Raw genomic sequence first — 26526 nt, 5'->3', positions numbered from 1 at the left:
GCATCCCAGGGGCGTATATATTCGTCTTCTGCCACAGATGCGTGCCCCACGCGCTCCCGTCTGCAGCACTTACAGGGCAGATTGGTGAATAGGACATATGTTCCCAAAGCCAATCTAAGTGTCAGTTTGATGAATAATCTCTGCTGTAACGAACAGAAGATATTATTCATTGAAAAAATAAAAAACACAACTTTTACTTTCGTTAAGGCGCCATCTAATGGAAAAATATAATAGGGGAAATGACAAATAAAATGTGTCAAATGGTTTATTTTAAACTATAAGGGCTGAAAACTGAGACATAATTATAATACTAATAAATAATTATTATAATAATATTTTTTCTTTTTTTTTTCCTTCTTCTTCCCGTTAAAATGCATATAAAATAAAATCATTGTTTGCCAAATGTACCACACAAAGAAAGCCTATTTGTTGGTGAAAAAAAAACGTGTAGATAATTTAGGTGCGATAAGTAGTGATAAAGTCATTGGTGAATGAGAAAGTGAGGAGTGCTGTAAGGTGAAAATTGCTGAGGTCCATAAGGGGGAAAAACCCCTTAGTGGTGAAGTGGTTAACGTTGATCCTGTTATTAGACTAATTTCTGTTCATGAGCAAACAAGAGACGGAAGTTCCCTAAGAAAACCGCACCACTCAAAAATGCGTATCAACATGATCAATCTTTATTCAACAAAATAGTTTCTACAGTTCCTTTCTGCACACTCATATACCATTACATCTGATAATCATTTATGTGGTTGATGGTGCTTGCCCTATTATGTGTGTATGTTCAGGTTAATTTCTGTTCATGTCTTTACAGGCCAGAAACTTTTCAACTGCCATGTCTGTGCCAATTCCTTTTCTACTAAAGGCAGTCTTAAGGTACACATGCGTCTTCATACCGGAGCAAGGCCTTTTAAGTGCCCTCACTGTGACATGCGCTTCCGAACCTCTGGTCGTAGGAAAACACACATACAATGCCACTATAAATCAGATGCAAAAAAAGTCAGAAAGCCAGTTGTGCGCAGGCCCCATTCTCAGACTGTAGTACCAGCATCCACTAATACCTCCAGCACAGTGGAGTCACTTCAACCAATAAACCTCCTGAACTCGTCTGGGACAGATCCAGGAGTTTTCATCACAAACGGCTCAGTTCTTTCCAGCCAGTTTGATCAAAGTTTGCTTCAGCAAGGACTTGTTGGTCAAGCCATTCTCCCCGCATCTGTTTCAGGTAAGGTTTATGCTTTAAAAATATTAACAGCTGTTAGTAAGGGCATATCATTCGATTTCTAAAATGTTTTACCTACCAAAATATTTTCTAGTAAATTACTTTTCTGATTCACACACTCCTACTTTGCACAGGATGATGCTTTTGCGGTATGCTGGCTCAGCTCTGAAGATTCCTATGTTACCTGCAGCCTCCTTTCTAATTAGATTATGCACAAACATTATCTGGTTTCTGTTGTGCAGATATTGTAGCAAAATAATAGAAGTATGTATTTCAGGTCATTATATACTAGCAGGATTTCAATTTATTTTTAACTACCGGTAGTCGATTAGGCCCATTTCAAAAATGAGCGTTAGATTGACTGCCGGCTCCCATGTCCGTGTGCCCACAGCTGCCCGCATGTGTGGCAATAGATGTGGCTCCGCGCCAGCCTACTCATGGCCTGACACGAATGCATCCCATTGACGCAGATTCCTGTGCTTTTATTATGTACGATGTCATAATTTGATTAAAAATCACCTTCAGGATAGAGTGGTCCTACAAGAGGAAAGACCCACTAGAAGTACCACATTTTGATAACAAAAAAAAGGATGCTTCCATTTTTTAAAGCCTGAATGTTCTTGGTCATATGATATGTGTAAGCTCTCCTCTGTTCTTTCTGCTCTGGATATGAAGTAGGAACCAATTATTGGCTTTCAACAAGAGTGGTATAGTGTAATTTGGGCACAGCAGTGCCTTAGAAATTATTTTGTTGCTGGGTCTTAGCGCTTATTGTGAAGGACAAGAAGCACTTTCTGTCAGTTCATGGGTAGGTAAACTAATATAAAGACACCACCTGAATAAGATTGTATCACCTGAATAAGATTGTATTGTGAAGTGCTAGTCATGATCAAGCACTTGTTCATTAGTAGATCCGTAATACAGAATTACCCCAATATGCGCTATGTACACTTAATGAAGATCAAAGGTTCATTTTTATTGCAGGCAGAGTTGTTATTTAGGTAACAATAGTGTTAAAGGGATACTGTAGGGGGGTCGGGGGAAAATGAGTTGAACTTACCCGGGGCTTCTAATGGTCCCCCGCAGACACCCTGTGCCCGTGCAGCCACTCACTGATGCTCCGGCCCCGTCTCTGGTTCACTTCTGGAATTTCTGACTTTAAAGTCTGAAATCCACTGCGTCTGCGTTGCCGTGTCCTTGCTCCCACTAATGTCACTAGGAGTGTATAGCACAAGCCCAGTATGGTCTATGCCTGCGCAGTACGCTCCTGGTGACATCAGGTGGGAGCGAGGACACGGCAACGCAGGCGCAGTGGTTTTCAGACTTTAAAGTCTGAAATTCCAGAAGTGAACCGGAGGCAGGGCCAGAGCATCAGTGAGTGGGTGCGCGGGCACAGGATGTCTGCGGGGGACCATTAGAAGCCCCGGGTAAGTTCAACTCATTTTCCCCCGACCCCCCTACAGTATCCCTTTAAAGTAATTATGCATGCACATAAGATAATAAATTACATGTAACAAAATAAACAAATAAAATCAAAAATCAAACCTCCTCACCCAAACAATTCACGTATAATACATAGAAAAATAAAAATATTACAATGCTAAAGTTTGCAGTGTGTCCAAGGTGGTATACATTCAATATAGAAATAATCCCGGGAGTTTCAGCAGTATTCTTGGGGTTTACCATATGGGAATGAAAGTGATTGCTGGTGCAATTTTTTCAATGCGTTAGAGGTTCTGGGCATATGCCTCATCATTACCTCAAAGCGATATACATTAACAGATACTAATTTCAGCAAAGTTCAGACGGATTCCCTTGTAGCAAAATGATATAATCACTAGTGCAGTTTGAAATCATTGGTAGATCAGTTCAGGATGCCCAGTCCCTCATATTCAGGTGACTTGTTTAAAATAGTTTACCAAACTAGTAATGCCCTTTTAATTTAAACAAAATGTATTAAGAAGGTAACAAGACATATATGCCATGCAATATGTTCATGTGTTTTGTGTCTTTGTTATATTCTCACAGCTGGTGGGGATTTAACAGTGTCACTATCAGACTGTAGCCTCACCACTCTAGAGGGAATTCAGCTACAGCTGGCTGCCAATCTTGTTGGACAGAATGTACAAATCTCTGGAATCGATGCCACAGCCATCAACAATATAACTTTACAGGTAGCGATTCCTAAGCACATAGAGATATTGCAACATTTTCTCTATTCCCAAATAAACATTTCTTATGTATTTTTTCTTGTTTTGTGCTGCTAGATTGATCCCAGCCTTTTACAGCAAACTCTACAGCATGGCAGTATTATACCTCAAGCTCTCACTGGAGAACCTGGAGCAGTACAGTCTACCAGCACACTACAGACAAGTGATAATAGTGTGCCAGCCAATGTTGTACTTCAGCCTATAGCAAGCTTGTCTCTCCAGCCAGCGACAACATCCTCCTCAAACCTGACCATTGCACCTATCTCTGAGCAGGAATCTGTGCTAACCTCCAGCACGGCAGGTACGTTTGTTTTTTGTGTTTTACAATATATTTTTTTTAGAATCTTAATTTATATTTTCATCAACAAAAAGGATAGCAATAATTAGAACATATACAAAAATAGCAATCTTCGACAGTAACATCCAAACATCTTTGTTACATACAAAGATACATCTGCAGCAATAAATTTGTGCAGTAATAAAATATCAGCGTAGATATGTATCCTAAACGTTCCAGGCAAACAAGACGATATAGCCTGCACGCAATATTCATCTCAGTTCAGCGACCTGTAAACTTCCCTTGGCTGGCTATGTTTAACCACTACAGGACCACGCATTGTTTTAAAACATCCTGTTGGTCCCAGTTAACGGACCAACAGATGCTTTAAAACGTCCTCTCCTGCAGCCGCACCGTTCGCGATTACGAGCTCCCCCACCGCTCCGACCATCGGGGTCCTGCAGTGCCGTGATTAGTGAAAGGGAAGTATCCTTCCCTGAACCAATGAGAGTGCCCGTAAGGCAAAGATCGTGGCTTCAACAGAAGCCAATGAACTTTGCTGTAACGGCACTGTCGTGTTCAGAGACAGTGCTGAGTTTGAGGTTTTCTAGTGGTCCAAAAAAAAAAAAATACATGCAAAAAATAAAAATACTGTATACACTCACATTAAATTTTATACGTTAATTTAAAAAAATAATTAATACCTCTCACTGCAATGATTGATGTCAACTTGCAGAAAATCAAAACACGGTGCATGCAGTGCTTTTTTTTGTGATTTTAGAACGATCGCGATTGAAGTGTTAAAAAAGCAAATCGCAATCGCTCAAATTGTCCAGTGAAATTGTCCAGTAAAAATACGCCAAAAGGAAAAAAAAATCCCCCTCGCAAAACGCTAGCAATTTTGCTGGCGTTTTGCGATCCCCAGTGTGAATGGGGCTTTAGAGCAAAGAGAGTTAACGAGTATACAGCCACATTCCTGCTTTTTCATAAACACTGTACAGCTGTCAGTTTTAGAAAGGTGCCCAATCATTCCACCTTCTAAAAGTACCATGCCCAGTGCTGATGTGCATGGGAGCTCGTTAGACATTCCCCTGGCCCACACATGGGGTGTGGGTGTGGCCTCTTCCCCATTCTGTCTTTTTTTTTTATATATGCCTATAAATCTGCATTAAGCTTTCAAAAGTGTTTATCAGTATGTATGTGTAAAAACCTTTTGGGACTCATAGTCAAACATATGATGAATTGTATGTGTAGTATGGATAACAAATAGAAAATAGTCTCATATTATTATTTTTAGTGTTATAGCTTCTCTGTCTTTTAAGTTATAAAACAGAGCAGAAATGATGACCCTTTAAACTTTCCTGCCATAAAACCTTATCTCAAGTTGTCTCTCACTGTTTCTTGGCTGTTTAAGCGCTTCAGAAAACAGGGTTTTATTTGACCCAGTGGATCAAAGAACTCGGAAAAGCTTTTTTGCATAGAGAACTGAAGTTTTTTTTAACTCTTCCTGTACTGGAAACAATATGAGACTCTTTTCTTTGCTACTAATGTTCTATTTCTTAGCTGTACTACACATACCATGTATTATCTCATAAGTTTATTTTTGCTTCAGGTTTGCTTTAAGCTTTTTACTTTGAACCCCCACTTTCTTCCTTTGCCTTAGAAATAAAGGAAACTGCTGTTACATATGAACCCCCTGAGCTTTGTGTCTCACTGTGCTATACTTTCAATTTCCTAAACATTATCAATTCTAGTAAGCATTTCCTTTCTTGTTTAATATTTAGAATAGAACTATTCCTCATAAAACCCAGCTGTGCGTCTCTGTTTTAATATTCGGGCTCGCTATGTTGCACTGTAGCATGATACATTATAAAATTACTTTTTTTATTGTTTGCAGTCAAGAAGCCTTGAAAAATTAATCAAAGAGTATAATTGTCCAGAAAATCTATGTGCTCCCCCACAGAGTCATTTATTTGGCACGTTGATATTGACAATGTTTCTACATGCTGATGTGATATTGACATTACCATAGTTGACTTCCAATTTATGATACTGATAAAACGTGATGTATTTTTATGTGATTAAGCTTTTCCTTCTAAACATTTTCTTCTCTTTTCAGCTGGGCATGAACTTTCCCAGGTTATGACTTCTCAGGGTTTGGTATCCTCTTCAAGTGGGCCACATGAGATCACACTCACCATTAATAACTCTAGTTTAAGCCAGGTTTTGGCCCATGCTGCTGGCAACACTTCTGCATCCAATGTATCCCCTCAGGAGATCACGCTCACTATATCTGGTTAGTTAACTTTCTACTTCGTGCTTATTGAAGTCTACTACTAGCCCAAATGTTAACATTTTTCTTCCCATCTGTGCCATTAAGTAATTTTAGTTTTCTGCATATGACAATGATAATTCAAAAGTTTATGTGATTAAAGAGTAAATTTGCATAAAGTAACCCCATTGTACAAGTACTTATGACTGCTGATGAGCACATAGGAATTTGTTATAACGTCAGGAGATTCTTCATCAATTTTTCCATAGGATCAAATTGCTTAGAGGTCCTAACCTTATGGTAGCCACTTGTAGTTCCAGGAAGGATGTGGTGAGCAAGTTTAAGTCCTGAGTTTGGTAAGAGGAAGCTAGAGGCAGGATAGGTATTCAATCTTTACAGGCAGGGTTGGGGGTGGCACAGGTACATGCAAGCAGAGCTCCACAATGGGTGTTTTAATGATCTGTAGGTGGTATTTGTGTTTTATGGTGATTCATGTTGACATTTCGACTTAGAAGTGATGCATTTTATCTGTAGTCATACCTAGACCAGTAATTCACACGTGCTTTTAAATCAGAAGTTTGTATTAGAGACATTGTTGCTTTTCTTAATGGATAGTGGTGCAACATTGGTTGAATTAATATGATTTCTATAGTTTGTGGACAGCTTGGTTGTTCAGCATGTGAGGCATATTGTTCTGTATATTAAAGAAGTACTAGCAGGGCCGGCCCTAGACTTTTTGCCGCCTGAGGCAAATTTAGGAGAGAGCTGCTGCTGCCGCCGGACAGCCCCCCCCTCGCCCGCGAGTGCGGGGGGGCCGGCCGCCGAGCCGGAAGGGTAGCAGGCAGGTCGGGGGTATTGGGCCTAGCGGTGGGGAGGGGGGGTCGGACTTACAATACAGTGGGCGGCGATGCAGGAAGTGACGTCAGTGGAGCGCTCGCTGGAACGCGGAAAAGGTGAGTCCTCCCCGCCCGTGCCTCTTACGATCTGGCAGCAGCTTCCTAATTACAGGCTGGAGGGGAGCGCAGATCGGGGGACCCAGGCGAGGGAGGGGGGGGGGGGTCCGACCCCCCTCCCCACCGCTAGGCCCAATACCCCCGACCTGCCCGCTACCCCTCCGGCTCGGCAGCCGCGCCCCCCCCCCCCCCCCCCCTTAGAAGTTTGCCGCCTGAGGCAAATGTTTCACCCCGCCTCATGAGTACTAGTAGAATATATTCATGCTGTGAGGTCCCATTCCATTCTTGCTGTGAAGATTCTGCATGTATGCTAGTGACTATTAGCTGTTAAATGGTGTTCCTCCCTGTCTTGCAATAGAACAGTAATTCCTACTTATTGAGTGTTCGCTTTCCTCACACTCCAATTATGAGTGGAACTTCTACAGACCCAAATCTTTGTTTCTGTTGATTTAGGTCAAGATATCATGCAACTGGGCCCCTCAGGAGCAACTGAACTAAATGGCAGCTTGAGATTAAATACGCCGACAGTTTCTAACCAGACTTCAGAAGCCTCATTAGCTTTAAGTAATGATCACATATTATCACAGGCCACAACTCTGACCACTGCTTCAGGTACAGTAACATCCTATTCTCATCTGCACCTCCATGTTCAGATGTGGGCATGGCTCCCTACAGTTACATTGGTCATCCTCCACACCATAGCAGAGACCGGGAACACAACCTCATGGTGGAGGGGAAGAGATCCTAGAGACAAGTTACTTGTCGACTCCCTTAATAACAGGGACTCACTGGGCTCCGATCAAGCAGATTGTGTGGTCCATTGGAGGAAGATCAGGATTGCACTAACCCTGCATTACTGTTATGACTTTTTTTAACTCTTAAATTCAGGTACACATGAAGGCTTTAGCATTTTTATGCTAGTTGCATTCACTATATAAACAAGAATAATGCTTACATTTGTATAGTCCTTTTCTCCTCTTGGATTCATAGTGCATGAGAGCTGCAGCCACTAAGGGCGTGCCCAATGGGCCATCCTGTAGTGTCAGGGAGTCTTGCCTAAAGGCTCATACACACATCCAACTTAATGCACAACACGACCAACAACACAACAAGTTGTTTACCTGACAAGTACATACACACTCGCCACCCAACTCACTTAACTACTATGTGTGCAAGCTAAATGACAAACTTCACATCTTGTCCACATTCAAAAACAATAAAGTTATTCAAAAGAGTTGTACACACATTCCAACCTGCGTGATAGTTGGTCAGATTGATCCACTGATTGTATCTGGCAAACAACCTGTTATCAGTTGGGCATCTGGTTGTTTGTCAGCTACACACACCCAACTTATCTTCCAACAGACAAGTTTGGAAGATTGACAGATTGTTGGTAGGTGTGTATGAGGCTTAAAGGGAACCTAAACTGAGAGGGATATGGATGTTTCCTTTTAAACAATACCAGTTGACTGTCAGTCCTGCTGATCTCTTTGGCTGCAGTAGTGGCTGAATCACACACTTGAAACAAGCATGCAGCTAATCCAGTCTGACTCCAGTCAGATCACCTGATCTGCATGCGTGTTGAGGGGCTGTGGCTGAAAGTATTAGAGACACAGGATCAGCAGGAGAGTCGGGCAGCTGGTATTATTTTCAAAGGAAAAATCCATATCCTTCTCAGTTTCCCTTTCAGAACTCCTTACTGAATAGGTACTTGTTTCGCCCAAGATTCAAAACATGGTGTTCTGTGTCAGAGGCAGTGCCCTTAACCACTACACTATTCAGCCACTAGAGTTACCCCTTTGTACAGCATCCATGGGTAGAATAAAAATAAAGCCCCTCAACACTGATTTCTAAAATATGTTTTTGGTCTGATACAATGTGAACTAAAAAGCATATTATATTTAGTTGGACTGTTAATAGCACAGATGTCGAAATCCAGTCCCCGAGGCCCATAGCCATGCCAGTGTTTAGGATGGACTGAGAAATGGAGAAGTGTGTTCTACTTGATGAACCACATGTGTGAGGTCCTCAGCCCTTTAGGACTGGAGTTCAACATCCCTGGTTTAAAGTCAGGTGGCGTTTTACAGTTTTACTAAGTAGGCCCATTGTTTCTTAGGCTTTTTACACACTACTACATAAAACGTTCAGTGAGGCTTCACTTAAAGTGTATCTAAAAAGACTTACTTATGTGTGTTTAAAGGGAACCTTAAAGGGAAGGTTCACACTGCTAAAAAAAAACTGCACTCACCTGGGGCTTCTTCAAGCTCCTGGTAGTCGATCGGTGCCCTCGCCGCAGCTCCTCTCCCTCCGGGCATCCAGCGGTGAAGAAGCTGACCTCGCCAGGTCAGCTTTTAGGTCGGCTTCTGTGCGCTCCACGGCGGGTGTTACGTGGTGTAGAGACGTCATCGGGTCTCTACTGCGCAGTAGAGACCCGATGACATCATGTACACCACGTGACCCGTGCCGTGGAACGCACATGACGCCGACCCGGAAGCCGACCTGGCGAGGTCTGCTTCTTCACCGCTGGATGCCCGGAGGGAGAGGAGCTGCGCCAAGGGCACCGATCGACTGCCAGGAGCTGAAAGAAGCCCCAGGTGAGTGCAGTTTTTTTTTTTTTTTGCAGCACGAATCTTCCCTTTAAAGCGGAATATAACCCTGCATTTCAACTTTGCTCTAAAACATTATTTACAGTATATTATATGCAACCAGCATTTTTTTTTTACTAGACCAGCATTGGAAGGGTTACACAGGGCTTTAAAGTTCCTGGAGATTTCTGCAGACGCATCCGAAGCTCAGATAGTTACATTTTGTTTACATAAATGTATCTAAGTGTTGAATGTGACTCACTCTCTCTGACTGAGCTGGAGGACAGCCAAAGTGTGTAACATTCAACACTTAGATACATTTATGTAAACAAAATGTGTCTATTTCAGCTTCGGATGCGTCTGCAGAAATCTCCAGGAACTTTAAAGCCCTGTGTAACCCTTCCAATGCTAGTCTATTAAAAAAAAAATGCTGGTTGCATATAATATACTGTAAATAATGTTTTAGAGCAAAGTTGAAATGCAGGGTTATATTCCGCTTTAACTAAAAAAAAAAAAACATGAGTTTCACTTACCTGGGGTATCTACCACCCCCCTGCAGCCATCCTGTGCCCTCGCAGTCAATCATGGCTCCTCCGGTCCCCCGCTGCCAGCTAGTTTCGTTTTTGCCGACTGGGAGTCGGCCGGCAGCCATGCATACATTTTTACACATTCCCACTGGTGCAGGAAGCTTAGCGGATATTAACAAGTACATTTTTACGCGTTACGGATGCAATGCGTAAAAATTTACGCATTGCACCTGTAACGCGTAAAAATGTACTTGTTAATGTCCGCGATAGCTTCCTGCACCAGCTGGAATGCGTAAAAATGTACACATGGCTGCCGGCCGACTCCCAGTCGGCAAAAACGAAACTAGCTGGCAGCGGGGGACCGGAGGAGCCATGAGAGACTGCGAGGGCACAGGATGGCTGCAGGGGGGTGGTAGATACCCCAGGTAAGTGAAACTCATGGTTTTTTTTTTAGTTAAGGTTCCCTTTAAGCACTAATAAGAGCTGCATAGGGATTATAAGCAATGCAGACAAATAATCATGAAGGGAAACCATTACCAGTACCGGTAAGTTTGAAAAACTGGCATATAACATTTTCAAACAGGAATCCTTATTCACTATAGCTAGATTATTATCTGTATAATAAAACCGTTTATGATGAACATACTGAGGGTAACATAACAGTTTATAAAATGAGATCATCGTAAGTACACTAGCACTTTAACAAGTGAGTATTATAGTTTTTTTAAGACATACAATAAAGAGGGGGAAAAAAACATTTTTATCCTTACATGTCAGATCTTTACCAGGTGTGAACTATACAAAAAACAGTCAATAAAATATAACGTTTCCGTCTTAAAGCAGAATGTATTTGCAATAACTCAGGTTTTATGTGTGGTTAGGGGGTGCCTTGTGGGTTTGAGATGAATTTTAAGCTTTGAGGGTTATGCTAGAGTAAGGGGGAACAATAATAGCAGGCACTAAGGGGGTTATTTTAGGGTAGAATAGTCTAGCACTAGAAGAGAAATGTTATGTTAGGATTGTAGGATAAAGGAGCCCATACACCTAACAATTTTCCCGCCGATCTACAGCAGATTTGATCAGTGTGATCGAATCTGCTGTGAAATCGTTGCGCAAACGCTGACAGAACGATCGATTTCCGTTCGAAATCAATCGTTCCTGTCCATGCGGAAGATTTTGCTCAATCGCCGGCGGGTTGTGAGTGCGTCGATAGCAGCGTTCAAATGCCCGATGACTGACGCTAGTGGCAATACATTACTTGCTCCGCCGGCGCGTATCCCCTCTTTTCCCGCTGCTCCTTCTCCGCTGGGTTCCGGGTTCTGACTGGCTTCACTTACTTCCTGTCCCGACAGGAAGTTTAAACAGTAAAAGACAAACACTTCTATAGCGCTTTTCTCCTGGCGGACTCAAAGCACCAGAGCTGCAGCCACTAGGACGCGCTCTATAGGCAGTAGCAGTGTTAGCAAGACTTGCCAAAGGTCTCCTACTGAATAGGTGCTGGCTTACTGAACAGGCAGAGCCGAGATTCGAACCCTGGTCTCCCATGTCAGAGGCAGAGCCCTTAACCATTACATTATCCAGCCACCCAGCTGGAGCGCCCTCTACTGCTTAAACTTCCCCGGACAGAAAGAAGTGAAGCCAGCCGGAACCCGGAGCCCAGCAGGAGAAGGAACAGCAGGGACAGAGGGGGACTCGCGCCGGCCGGAGCAGGTAATGTATAGCTGGCGGGGGTGGCGGCAGCTCCACAGATTGTGATCGGATTCATGCTGAAATCGATTCACAATCTCTTTGCAGTAAAGGCAGCCATACGATCCCTCTCTGATCAGACTCGATCAGGGAGGGATCTATCTGTTGGTCGATCTGATGGCAAATCGACCAGTGTATGGCCACCTTAATAGTATTAGATATTAAAGTGAAAAGGCAGATTGCACACTTCATTGCATGCCTTTTTCCGTACAAATATGCATTTCAAGTTAAAGCCAATATAAGTCAGAGATAGTTCACATTTAAATGTGAATTTTACATGCTGTAGAAAAAAACTTGGTGCAGCATAATTTTGCACAGTGTGCATTTTCTCTATTAGTTGCTGTGGCAAATGTACGCATTGGCCTCAATTCACTAAGCAGTTTAGACTAGTCTACAGATGGTTTTTAGTCTGGTGATGGTTTGTAATGTTTTAGACCTGTTTTTAGACTCGGTCTAACATTCAGTAATTATACAATTCATAAAGACAAACAAGAAGTAACCATGCCCACTTTTTCTGACAGAGATTAGACCAGTAAAGTAATTCTGTGAGGTATTTCAGATGTGAGTATGGAACCTTTTGAATTAATTATGCAGGAGATGAATTGTATAGAGAGGAGAGCTCATCAAAGGAGAAGGATGTCAGTCATAGCTACTTGTTTGTGAATTGCATCTTTTGATCAATTCCCCTACTTTACCCACCTAATTACCAAATGGTTTAGACCAGGTCTAAAACATTTGGTAATAGTGAATTCCCCTTTGATGCAACTGACCAAGCAATCAGTAGACTAAAAACCATCTGTAGATTAGTCTAAACTGCTTAGTGAATTGAGGCCATTTTGTATTGAATTTTTGACAATAAAATATCACCTTGGTAAAACTCAGGAGAAAAAAGTTAATTGCATATGGACCATAAGGCCCAATCTAATTCATTTTTTGGCCTACATATCTCCTTGATATTTCACATCTTATCAAAAAATGTCTTAAGTCACAAGCAAACCAGAAAATACTCAGAATACTGGTAATTTTGACAGAACTTTTTTTACCTACTTTTTAGTACTTTTTCAATTGCAGAGTGCTGATGAGTTAAACAAACAAAAGATTAATAATTATCTCCTAGGAGAAAAAGTGAATTGGATCGGGCTCATAGTGTCTGAACAGACAAAAAAGTGACCGTGCTCAAGGATGCATCTGAATTGCAAGCCTACAGAGGCAATGCAGAGCCCCTCTGGAACTAAATACATGCCTTGAATACAAAACAGATGTAGATTATGTGCTAATTCTAATCTACTGTGAAGCAGTGAATGCAGCTAGCCAAAAGTATACTTACATTCAATTTGCAAAGTGGGAGACATGGCAGCGCTTTCAAACAACTTATAACTGAATGATTTATCTGCATTGATGTGCAGAGCTCCAATAACTGGACTATATTACACAACTAGCACTCACTACAAGCGAAGGGGGGTGTTAGCTTCAGTGATAATGTGTGCACAAATGATTACCTAATAGACTTCCCCACGGCGGTGATGTACCCCCTCGGGGAAGACCTAACACTAATCTAACGATAAAAACATAATAATCCTTGTGCTGCTTATCAAATAAATGGTCATAGTGTCTGAAGCTTTACATGTGAAACCATGTTTGCAGTGGCTAAAAAAGACTAACAGCTTAGTGCGGAAAATATGCAGTACCAAGTTGCCATTGTCAGAAAGACCAGGGATTAAAATAGCTGCTCATGGTTATCTTTTAACTTTGATACCAATAAAAGAGCTTTAATGCAAGACGTGGTGCGGCGGACTACTTCTTAAAACGAGGGGAGCAGGCATGTATGGTGAGCTGTCCTGATGCTCACCGCTCCCCGTTCTCCTTTCTGCCCTAGCCTGTAGCTGCAATTGCCCCGTGGCCCCGTCTTCTGGAAGGCAGGGTCGGGAGTATTGCGGCTTCTCGGCCGGGCTGCACGCATGCTATAGCACGCAACCTCTGCCAGCATGCGTACATCAGTACGGAACCCCGGCCGTGGTATGTGGCAATTGCAGCTACAGGAGGAGGCTGAAAGGAGAACGGGGGGGAGCGGTAAGCATCAGGACAGCTCACCATACATGCCTACTCCCCCCCTCCCCCCGTTTCTCGTCTGTATTTGGGCTCTGACATAGTTTAAGTGTCCGTGTTTAGCTCATTGCTATTTAATTCTAAAACTAGTTTTCTCATAAACCATTTTAATAGTGTTTATGTGAGTACAAATGCTCAGCAATTTTGCTTCCTTTTAGGTAGGATTGTTTTGGCTGGAATATAGCTTGTTAAAGGACCACTATCGCAAAAAAAGTAGGCATTTAAAATCTGACAGAACCGACAGGTTTTGGAACAATCCATCTCCTCATAGGGTATTTCAAGGGTTTGCTTTGTTTTAAACAGCATTTCCTGAACAACAGTTTAACTGCCAAAATAGCAAGATACCAGCCAGCCTCCCTAATCACTTGCACACTATTATGTCAGTTAGATTTTGCAACTGTTGTTCAGGAAATGCTGTTGAAAACAAAGAAAGCCCTGAGAATCCCCCTTAAAAAGATGGACTGGCCCAAAACCTGTCATCTGTCACATTTTAACTGCCTACTTTTTTCGCGATAGTGGTCCTTTAAATCTCTGTTTTTCAAATAACCCTCCAGGACAGGTGCTACATATGAGATATGGGCCCGCCCCCAACAGGAAACACATCAAACTAGCCCTCTATAACTTCCACCTCTAGCCTCTACCTGCCAGTTCTTTGTGTTTCCTGTTCCGGGGAACACCTAGCTCTCTAGCTAGTGGAATGGTCAGCAGCCAGGCAGTGCTGAGGCCATGGAGAACTAGTTTGGGTAGCCTTATCCTGGTGGGGTCTGGAGGTTACCTTTTATCCACAGGCTGGTGGATTCCTTTGGCTAAATCCGGCAGGTGCAGCGGTATCCAGAGGAGCGGCATTGGAGGCAGCTAAGGCGGAGGCCATACGCGCGACGGAGGGGACAGCACCAAGCGGAGGCGTAATGGTGGTCTCTTGGAGGAAGCAGAGTGCGGAGCAGCAGGTCCATGCGGAGGCAGGGGCATTGGCGTTCTCCGTAGGGTACTTCCGCCCTGAGTATGACGTCACGTCCGGTGACGTCATTTCCAGTTCCGGTTCGGGCGCCTGTTTAGATGCCGCGGCGTTCAGATCCTTCACACGCGTTGGGATGGTGAAGGAGATGGACGCAAAGCAGAAGACGGCAGGTCAGGTAAGTGGGGCAGTGTCGGAGGACAGTCGCCCGTCTGATCTGCGGAGGTCTGAAATCTGTTTTTGCCGTATTCTGATCCATGAGGTCTGCGTAATGGTGAAGCCGCAGTCTGATCAGTAAGGTCTGAGTACATAGTGGTGGCTACAGTTTAATATTTTATGATGATTATTAACTTAGGCCACATGGTATCAACAAGGCTGACTATTATATAGCATATTATTGTTGGTTTGTGCTATAATTTATGGTATATGGCAATGCTTATTTTCATGATAAAGATAAAAGCTTGTCACTATTATTAACAGTAATTGGATTAGCGTTGCTTTAAGCAACATTGACTTTACACAGGGTCTATATAATTTTACATTGATACCTGTTGTAAAAAGAGGTATTTCACTAATAGGTGGAAACATACTATGCCTAGTTTTTCTTTGGATTACCAACATCTGCTTGCATATTAATTGGTATGAAAGGAATATCAGTATGACATATTGATTATGTTATTTTGTATGTTTCTAGGAGGCTATGGAGTCTGATAGCTCTGATAGGCCCAGGAGTTGCATTCTGTGTAATAAACCCTTACAACTGCACTGGCCAAAAGCTTCCTGTCAGAAGTGTATATCAAGCATTATCAATGAAGATAATACTGCTTCATGTAAAGACTTTATGTTCACTATGCGTCAAGAGATGGTGGAGACCTTTAAGGCCTTCAGAGAAAGCTTGCCGACTACCTCAGCACAGGGGCAGCAGTCGGCTCAGTCAGTTAAGCCTAAGAAGGCTTTAGGAAAAACACCTAGAATAATTTATTCTTCTGAAGAAGAGGATAGTCACCAGGAAACTGGGGATCTGGAATCCAGATCTTCAGAGGGACTATCAGAACAAGAGGAAGCGGAAGACGCTTTTAAATCATCTAAATTTAAGTTTGCCTCGGAGGAAACTGAAGAGTTACTTAAGGCAATTTATTCAACTCTTGACATTCCACAAAAGAAAACATCTGAAAAGTCTTTACACGATAAGTTATACACGGGTAGGGAACCCTCAGAGCAACTCTGTTTTCCATTTCATAGTTCAATGAAGAATCTGATTATGTTACAATGGAAAGACCCGGATAAGAGATTGTTTATCTCAAGAGGTTTTAAAAGGCGATTTCCTTTCTCAGAGGAGGACGCTAAATTATGGGAGTCATGCCCCAAACTTGATGCAGCCTTTAGCCAAGTAGATAAAGATAATGAGTTGGCTTTTGAGGATTTGGGTCGACTTAAGGATCCGGGGGATAAAAAGATTGAGTTCTCTCTCAAGAAAGCATGGTCGGCTACGGCGACCAACTTTAAACCAGCCGCTGCAACTTCCTGTGTATCTCGCACAATGTCAGTATGGTTGGAAAGAATAAAGAAATTGATTAATGAGGATGCCCCTAAAAAAGACATTTTAGAAGCTGTTGAGGTAGTAGAGGGGGGTAATGACTACGTCATTGATGCAGCCTCAGAATCTTTAAGAATCACGGCTAAATCCACCGCACTGATAAATAGTGCTCGTAGAAATTTATGGATAAAAACATGGGATGGTAGTCAAGCATCCAAATCTAGAGCTTGTACTCTTCCTTTTTCAGGTGATTTACTGTTCGGCCCACAGCTCCAGGAAGTATTGGAGCGTACAGCTAGTAAAAAGGCAACTTTTCCGAAAAAAAGGAAGTTTGAAGCAAAAAAGAAACCGTTTTTTCGGAAGAGGCAGACACAGAGTAGAGAACAACAGAGGCGTAAACCCTGGACAGGCAATAGGGGATTTACCAAGAGAAATCCGTTGTTTACATCAACGGAAAATAAAAGTAAACCATGACGCCAACAAGGTGGGGGGAAGGTTAAAGAAGTTCCTATTAGGTTGGAAAGAAATTACAAAAAACAAATTCATTTTAGACCTAATAGAGAATGGATACAAGATTCAGTTTTCAAGAAATCCTCCCAAACGATTTATAATGACTTTAGCCCCAAAATTACCAGAGGAAAGGGGGGCCATGCAGGAAATAGTACAGGACATGCTCTCACGAGATGTAGTATGCAGAGTTCCACCTGCTCAGGAGAAACAAGGGTTTTATTCAAAAATATTTCTAGTAAAGAAACCCACGGGGAAATATCGGCTGATATTGAACCTCAAACCTCTGAATCCTTATATAAAGTACGAAAGATTTCGAATGGAAACAGTGTTTACGATGCGGAACCTTCTATCCCCAGATTGTTTTATGATCAATATAGATCTAACAGATGCTTACTGGCATATCCCAATAAGGAAAGAATCTCAAGCTTTTCTTCGTTTCAGCGTAATGACAGTTTCAGGCCCAGAACATTTTCAATTTTGCTGTCTTCCATTCGGAATCTCTTCAGCTCCCAGAATTTTTACAAAGGTGATGGCAGAAATTGTGGGAGCTCTACATCTGGAGGGTATTCTTATAATCCCTTATCTAGACGATTTATTAGTTGTAGCCGACAGTATACAAGATCTGGAGCGGCACAAGAATATTGTGATACAACTTTTGGAACAGACGGGGTGGTTAGTAAATTTTCAAAAATCATTCCTATTTCCAACACAAGAGATTCAGTTTCTGGGATTCAGGGTAGACTCGGTGGTCCAGAGATTGTTCCTCCCTGGGGACAAGACATTAAAGCTCCAGACAATGGTGCTGCAGTGTCAGAAGGAAGCAACTACGACAACCAGGCAAGTCATGAGGCTGTTGGGGTTTTTAACCTCCACAGCCCCAGCGGTATATTGGGCGCTAAAACATATAAGACCTCTACAGCAGTGGCTTCTGCAGAATTGGAAGGGAGATCAGTCAGCCCTAGATCAGACCCTATACATACCAGAAAAGATAAAGCAATCCTTGGATTGGTGGATTCAAGAGCCCAATCTAATACAGGGTCGCTTATGGAGATGTCCAGTAACGAAGGTCCTAACGACAGATGCCAGCCTCACAGGATGGGGGGCTCACATAGAAGGCATTTATTTACAGGGCACTTGGCCAAGAGAAGTGATAGTTCAGTCTTCAAACTATCGAGAATTACTGGCGGTAAAAAGAGCATTGACTCAAGCAGCAGACAGGATAAGAGGCCACCATATTCAGATCCGATCGGACAACATTACAGTGGTTATGTATCTGAACAAGCAAGGTGGAACAAGGTCAGAACGGCTGTTGAGACTAGTACTGGAGATATTAGATTGGGGGGAGCAAAATCTTCAGTCAATTTCAGCAGTACACCTCAAGGGATCCCTAAATACCATGGCGGATCTGTTAAGCAGAGGAAAATTGTCCAATTCGGAACTAAGTTTAAATCCAGACATATTCAGGGAATTGACACAAAGATGGGGCCATCCGCAGATAGATCTGTTCGCCAATTGGGAGAACACCCACTGCAACCATTTCTTCTCATTAGACCCAAGAGGAGCTTTAGGGGTAGATGCGTTGGCACAAACATGGGACTTTCAGATCGCCTATGCGTTCCCTCCAATCCCTCTATTATCAATAGTTATGCAGAAGCTGAGATCAACTGCAATGTATCTGATACTGATTGCACCCAATTGGCCAAAACGACTCTGGTTCCCAATGTTAAAATCAATGTTAGTGGACAAACCGATCCAGTTGAGAGACAGGCACAACCTCCTCAGAAAAGAAGGCGAATGGATTCAGATTCCCAATCTTCAGCTGACAGCGTGGTTTCTGAAGGGCAAATCCTGAAAAGAAGGGGACTATCTGACAGAGTGACAAAGACGATATTAAACAGTAGGAAGAGTGTTACAAGGGCAATCTACCTAAAATATTGGAAGACCTTTTCTAAATGGAAAAGGGAGTCAGGTCTGAAATCAAATAGACTGGCTACAGTACTAGAATTCTTGCAAGATGGAATTGACAAGAAGCTGGCATTGAGTACATTGAAAGTGCAGGTTGCAGCCCTGTCAGTTTTTCTGAATAGGAGGTTAGCCTTGGAACCCTTAGTTATCCGATTTTTGAAATCAGTAGAACGGTCTCGGCCGGTAATCAAACGTTCATATCCAAGTTGGGATTTGACTTTAGTTTTAAACAGTTTGATGAGTGAGGATTTTGAACCATTGAACGAAATTCCATTACGATTGTTAACAATGAAGACCATTTTTTTAGTGGCTATTACCTCAGCAAGGAGGATAAGTGAGCTGGAAGCTCTAAGTTCTGTTGAACCGTTTTGTTCCATTTTTCATGATAGAGTAGTCCTGAAGACAGCAAGTGAATTCTTGCCGAAGGTTGCTACCTTATCCAATAGGATGCAGGAGATTGTTTTGCCATCCTTTTGTAAAAATGCCACTGATCCTAGAGAAATTAGATGGCATAAGTTAGACGTCAGAAGATGTTTATTATTTTATTTAGATAGAGTAAAAGAGTTTAGAAAATCTACAACATTATTTGTTAATTTTTCGGGTGCAACAAAAGGGAAGAGCATGTCTAAAGCCTCTATAGCAAGATGGATTAAAGCCTGCATTTATGAAGCATATAGACTTAAAGGAGTGCCCTGTCCAAAAGAAATAACAGCACACTCAACTAGGTCAGTTGCAACTTCCTGGGCTTACAGAGCTGGAGCTACAGCGACTGACATCTGCAAGGCGGCAACCTGGAAGACGGCGAACACCTTCATTAGACACTACAGGCTGGATCTACTATCAGCGGAAGAACAGACTTTTGGAAGGAAAGTTCTTCAAGCTGTGATCCCTCCCTAAGGTTAGTGTTGCTTATTGCATATCATCTCATATGTAGCACCTGTCCTGGAGGGTTATTTGAAAAAACCAAAATTAGCTTACCTGGTAATGCTGTTTTTAATAACCCTCCAGGACAGGTGACCCACCCTAGAAGAACTTACGTGCATACGAAAAACTATATGTTGTAAACATGTACGATGTGGAGTTAAGTATAAGCATGTATTTATGTAATATGTGAGGCATTCTATCGGAACAGTTAATTGGAACATACTGGCAGGTAGAGGCTAGAGGTGGAAGTTATAGAGGGCTAGTTTGATGTGTTTCCTGTTGGGGGCGGGCCCATATCTCATATGTAGCACCTGTCCTGGAGGGTTATTAAAAACAGCATTACCAGGTAAGCTAATTTTGGTTTTTAAGAGTGTTATTAACATAATTTTAATCAAATCGTTTTTCCCCTAGATTTAACCACGTCAACTGGAAGTCTTCCTTGTACAACCACAATCACGCAAACCCCTGTTTCTACTCAAAATTTGGTCATGTCGTCTGGAGTCGGAGGAGATGGCAGTGTAACGCTAACTTTAGCCGACACTGAGAGCATGCTGGCCGGAGGACTTGACACTGTGACCTTGAACATCACTCCCCAGGTACGGAACACTTTCCAATCACAGCACCATTCTTCTGTAACAAGTTTGACAGCTTAGTTTGCAGGTAGTCTGGTCTCTCCAGTAATCAAACAGCATTATGCGGCATTGTACGGTGAAATCAGCAATCTCAGGCTGGTCGACTGCCTAGAATTTATTGAGGAGTGAATAAGCAATAAAAAGTTTGGAGGCTTGCACATTGATGAAATAGTGAACTGAAGATGACATTTTGCTGAACAGAATGAAGCTGTTAAAATGTAATGAAGAGATGAGGAGAACGAACTGGCTAGGGAAATAAACAGGTGGGAATAGAAAATTTGGCAGACTGGGATAAAATTAAGGTGATTATAGGAATGATATGAAATGTGCACATTTATCTTGACTAATCTTACTGTTTAAATGACTGAAGGGAGTAATTTGCTGTATTGTGTATCTTTTCATTTCCATACAGACAAGTACACACGCTATGGAAAACGCTGATAAAATAGAACTATATCCCAAAAAAGCAAAAACTGTTCATTAAATTCTATTGCTATCACTGATAGTATAAATAACAGTCAAAATAATGACCGCCAATACCTTGTGCTAGAAATGTCATGAAACTGTAATCTGCAATGGTCTCCGGAGCAGCAAATAACAGCAACTGTAGAATGGTGTCTTTGTCTAAGTATGCAAATTGCAGGATTTTAGCATAAGCCTGTTTCTAGGATGTAACCTCCATGACCCTCTCCCCCCATATAGCAAATGTGGCAACTCTGACACTCTCCCCCCCCCCCCCCCCCCCCCCCCATGAGCATTTTTAGTGTTCCCAGTGTAGCCATATTCCCTACTGTCCCCTCAAGGTCCCCCAAGTATTGCCCTGACTCACTAGTGCCCAGTGACCACCAGAATTGCCCTACTCCCCGGTTTCTCCCTCAGTGTAGTCACCCCCCTCCTTCTGCCCATAGTGTTCCTCTCTCCCAACAGCCGGAAGCACAGAGAATAGTTATAGTTGCCTGTCACCTTGTGCTGCAGCAGTCCTTTCCTCCTATCTTCTCTCAATGGCCAATTTTTCTTGTGCATTGGGGAATGTATGTAAAAAGAAGTAGCAGGGAGGAGAGGAGTGCTGCAGTGTGTAGTTGACCCATAAATATAAAACTACTTGTTCCCTGCAACATTAGGGATGAGGGAGATTAGTTTCACATTAAGCACAACTGTCCTTGTTTGTTAGGGGACCCGAAGCAGTGACACAGGGCATTTATCAAGCGTGTCTGAGACAAAATATTGGTAGGTTTTTAGAAATCCGTGCAGAACTGTCTCAGACATCTTAAGAAATAACTAGATAGTGCAGATTCCTTCTAAAACTGTTGTAAAATAGGAGAAGTTAGGAAAGTCTCTAAGACCTAAGTGTGTGTGAGGGGAATTGCTGTTGCTGAGATAATCAATACATCAGCTGTATTGATACTGGTAGGCTCTGAAGAGGAATTCAGCAGGGAGAAGGAGCCCTTCACAAATCAAGCCTAGTCTGCACACTGCACAAGCTATGTAGAACTGCTATTAAGCACTTCTTAATCTGCGGCAGTTTAGGGGCGGATTAGCACTTTTCTTAACTGTAGTGCAGCTCTAGAAATCTGCGCTTAATTGCTGCTATTCCATAGGATTTAAGAAGTTTCTTATTATCCTGCAGAACAGTTCCCCTGCTGGTTAGAACAGTTTAAGAAGAAAAAGCTGTCAGCCAGTGGCGTAGCTAAGGAGCTGTGGTCCTCAAATGCAAGTATTACAATGGGGCCCCCCAAGCACTCTATACATAACAATTGATACGGTGCACCAAAACCTGCCAATGGCAACTACAGTGTCAGAGGTGCACTGTTATATACCTAGCTTTGCAGATAAGGCCTAATTAGCTTATTCATGAAACACTGCTCAAGCAAATCTGCATTCGCTTTCGCATGCCAGGATATGCAGGGTTTTGCCAACTAACTCACCGCAAAATTTTTGCCCTGTGGTGGATTAGTTCGCGCAGCATTTAGCACCTATCCAGGATCGCCACGTGGAGGCCCCCCCAGGATCCCAGGAAAAGGGGGGCCAACAGGGCACTCCAAGCACTCTCACTGCTCAGTGACTCTGTAGCCGCCCCCCTGGGGGGGGAGGTTGAGAAGTGCGGGGCGCCCCCCCCCCCCCCCCCCCCCCCCCCCCAAGCTCTGCCACCGCCAGGGAGGGCCGCCTGCACCCACCTCCCAAAGGATAGGACCTACCTTATTTTGTACTGCGTCCAAGTGCATTATTATGCCAGGCCAAATGTGTGCGACTTGGGAGCACTACAACAGGGGAGGAGTGAAGCATAGGTCACCCCAAGCCTAGTAAAGCTCAAGGGGTGACCTGCTTCCAGAAGAAAGGAACTGAAAACGTATTGCAAAAAGGGCGTGTGCATCAAACACCAAGTGAACCCTTCTATACCTGGCTTTGCACATAAGGCCTAATTAGCTTATTCATGAAACACTGCTCAAGCAAATCTGCATTCGCTTTCACATGCTAGGATATGCAGGGTTTTGCCAAATAACTCACCGCAAAATGATTGCCCTGCGGGGGATTAGTTCACGCAGCATTTAGCACCTATCCAGGATCGCCACATGGAGGCCCCCCCCAGGATCCCATCTATAGAAGTGATTATTATGAGCACAGGACCAATAGAGAGCTAATACTGCAGTTGAGGGAGGTTCCTTTTCGGGGCCCCTGTGGCCCAAGGGCCCCGATGCGGTGCAACCTCTGCAACCCCTATTGCTATGCCCCTGCTGTCAGCAATGATTTGATAAATCTGGCCCACAGGGGGTTAACTTGCCTATAACACCACTTTTAGCCGCTGCATGTTACTCTTCATTCTCCTGAACTATGGCTGGGAAGGGAAGGGGGGGTCAGTGTATGGAGAAGCTGGCAACAACAGAAGTTATTTGTTGGATGGAAAGATCACAGGAGGTGGGAGAAGCCTAGCAAGTGTGAGGTGATCTCTCCAGATTAAAGGACAACTGAAGTGAGAAGTATACTGAGACTGTCCTATTTATTTCCTTTTAAGCAATACCAGTTGCCTGGCAGCCCTGCTTGTCTATTTGGCTGCATTAGTGTGTGAATGACACCAGAAGCAAGCATGCAGCTATTCTTGGCAGATTTGACAAAAATGTCAAAATGTCAGAAACCCTTGATCTGCTGCATGCTTGTTCAGGGTCTATAGCTAAAAGTATTAGAGGCAGAGGACCAGCAGGATAGCCAGGCAACTAGTATTGCTTAAAAGGAAATAAATATTGTTGCTTCCATATACCTCTCACATCAGTGGCAGTGGGGTTGCGGAGTTGCAGCAGTCATTTGTTGCAAAGTTGTTGCTATTGTTATCCTTTCGAAAATGTCTATCTTTGTGGTATATTGTGGCATTTACACAACAATGTAACAGAAACAGAAACTTGCACTGTGAACACAACATGCACATTACTAGTATAATGTGCTAATTATGCAAATAGCATAACACACATTATACAAGCAGAGCATTTTTTATAAACATATGCACAGATGGAGATACTGGTTGCTTGGCAATTGGAAACTGCCTTTATTTCCCACAAAGCAACAAGGCTCACAAACCGGAAACTGTCAGGGCCTAGGTCCTGACATCACACTGTGGGAGGAGTTTCACTACAATATTAGCCATACAAAACCCCATTGATGAACTATTCGAGAAAAGGTAAAGATTTCTTATGTGTAAGAGGGTATCAGCTACTGATAGGGATGAAGTTAAAACCTTGGTTACAGTTCCTCTTTAAGTATGAAACTATTTTCACCCTTTATTCTGAAAAGCTTGTGATATACAGACATGCCTATTAAATTAGTAATGCACATTAAAAAAAATTGTAATAGATCTATCCAGGCTGTGTGTTGCTTACTGCCTTGCGCTATGTGATCTGTTTTGCATCTGGATATTATTAGAGTACAATAAAATAATTAGATAGATTATAGTACAACACTGGCTAAACAAAAAATAATTTCTCAATGTGTTCCTGAAAATAACCATTCAGAGCCTGTGTTAATTGGTGCAGCTTAGTGGCAAGGTTTCATTTCTACTCTTAGCCTTTTTAAGTGAGAGCCTAGTCTCTGAACAGCTGAAGACATTAGCGCTAATTCAGCGAGGCTTCTGGGTAAGAACACCTAATCAAGTTGTCAATTTGCATCGTATCCTGGAAATACAATTTAAGGTTTTGGAAATGCTATTGGGTGGCACTCCGTGACAAATAGCACCTGCTGCTCGCAGATTTAGTAAACAACTAAGCTCATCAACCATGATTTCCTAAAAGTAATGTTTTGCATGATTTAGCTATGAAATAAACGCATTGAATTATGCAATGTTTTGCTTTTTAAAGATCCTTAATGTAAGCACACATTGCATGAAATATAAGGGTAATGAGGTAAATAATAATACATTTACTCTTAATAAAGGTTCTTGAACTGAGAAAAACATTGGTCAATAAAAAGCCTCATCTTTTACAATCTTCAATCGATCAAACAGTGAATGCTTGGTTATAAGCCAGGGGTGGTAAACCCAACTAACTAAAGTCCTTGCTGAATTCGCAATAGGCTGGCAGGTTATTATTAGAATGTGGGAGTATTTCAGAGTCTTTGTCTCTCAAATAATTTGACAGAGCAAAACATAAGCAAGAGGAGTCAAGTAGAGCAGGTGTGATAAGCTCAATAATAATAAATTCAGCTGTTTATTAAAGTGTACCGGAGGTGACACGTGACATGATTAGATAGACATATCTGTACAGTGCAAAACATATTAATAACCAGGCTGTTTTACTTTTCTGCCTGAAAGCTTTAATTTTCAGGCATGCACGTGACAGCTTCTGCTTTGTCAGTACCTTGTCAAGAATAAAGTAAACCTCATTGATGAGCAAATTACAGACATAAAAGTTTTCCTGGCAGAAAACAACTTCTGAGGGCAGGGGAAAGATGGAAAAAGGCCAATAGTTCATGGATCTGAACTCTGGGACATTTAATAGGCTTCCACTGTTTAAATATAAAATAAAACCATAGGATATCTAAAAAAAAGGTCATATTTTTTTTAGGAATAGGAGGATAAATACAGTTGTTTATCTCATCAGTTTATTTTCACCTCTGGTTCACTTTAACACCTTAACACAAACTGGATGTTTATATGCCTCCACTTTGAACCCTGTTACCGTATTTCTATAAGAACATACTGGTGCATCCTGTCAATCAGTGACTGGTGCACACACACTCCCACTGCACATTCACAGCGGGATTTACAGTAAGTCATGAGGATATATTACTGTTATTTTAGCTAATGAGGGCTTGTAATTATTGATGGGGTACAAAAAATTATTTTATTTAAAGGGACTCTGAGCAGTGCAGAAACTATGGAAAGATGCATATCATTTTAAAGCTCTCTTTCTCCTCTTTCCAATGATGTATAAACCGCCGCCCTACGCCTTTTAGCTTTCGCTATTTTCGTGATCGAATTTGGCATGGCCGCGATTTCGATCTCGAAAATAGAGAAAACTAGAAGGCGTAGGGCGACGATTTAGGTGTTGCCAGAAAGAGGAGAAAGAGAGCTTTAAAATGATATCCATCTTTCCATAGTTACATTGTTACACAGGTCGACTTTTACCTAAAGTCAGAAGCTCCATTCTGCTGAATGGAGCTGCTGACACTGGGAAAAGTGTAGTCCTGTGTAATACAAGTAACTATGGAAAGATGGATATCATTTTAAAGGTCTGTGGGAGTAATATGGGAGGGATTGTTAAAGTGAACCCAAGGTGAAAATAAACTGATGAGATAAACCATTGCATCTATCTTCTTACTCCTAAAAATGACATCGGGGCCCATATGCAATTAACGTTTTCACCTGAGTTTTCTCGTAGGTGATAGTTTAACACCTTGTCATAAAATGCCTTTTATGCCACCAGCAAGCAAGAAAATACTCAAAATGATTTTATAGTACTTTTTCACCAACTGTTTCTATTGTAAAATGCTTAAAAAAATATTTTAAAGAGAATATGAAAATTATCTCCTAGGAGAAAAAAACAGGTGAAATAGTGAATTATGTTTAAAGAGAACCCGAGGTGGGTTTGAAGAATTTTATCTGCATACAGAGGCTGGATCTGC

The 26526-nt window shown here is 42.2% G+C and overlaps 1 protein-coding gene across 8 annotated transcripts in view; it reads left to right on the top strand.

Annotated features, from left to right (window-relative positions):
- Positions 1 to 26526, top strand: part of ZNF236 (zinc finger protein 236) — a 255861-nt gene that overhangs the window by 199244 nt on the left and 30091 nt on the right. For 7 of the 8 annotated variants that reach the window (XM_068237059.1, XM_068237055.1, XM_068237062.1 and 4 more), the window contains 6 exons: positions 815 to 1225; positions 3251 to 3396; positions 3490 to 3733; positions 5829 to 6005; positions 7388 to 7546; positions 20201 to 20385. In XM_068237059.1, the coding sequence (XP_068093160.1) occupies positions 815 to 1225; positions 3251 to 3396; positions 3490 to 3733; positions 5829 to 6005; positions 7388 to 7546; positions 20201 to 20385 (1322 nt within the window). The remainder of the gene's footprint in view (positions 1 to 814; positions 1226 to 3250; positions 3397 to 3489; positions 3734 to 5828; positions 6006 to 7387; positions 7547 to 20200; positions 20386 to 26526) is intronic. The other variant, XM_068237058.1, reaches the window with a different exon arrangement.

The sequence above is a fragment of the Hyperolius riggenbachi genome, chromosome 5 (genome assembly GCF_040937935.1).
Source record: "Hyperolius riggenbachi isolate aHypRig1 chromosome 5, aHypRig1.pri, whole genome shotgun sequence".
NCBI classification, from domain to species: domain Eukaryota; kingdom Metazoa; phylum Chordata; class Amphibia; order Anura; family Hyperoliidae; genus Hyperolius; species Hyperolius riggenbachi.
This window is presented reverse-complemented; position numbering and strand designations above follow the sequence as displayed.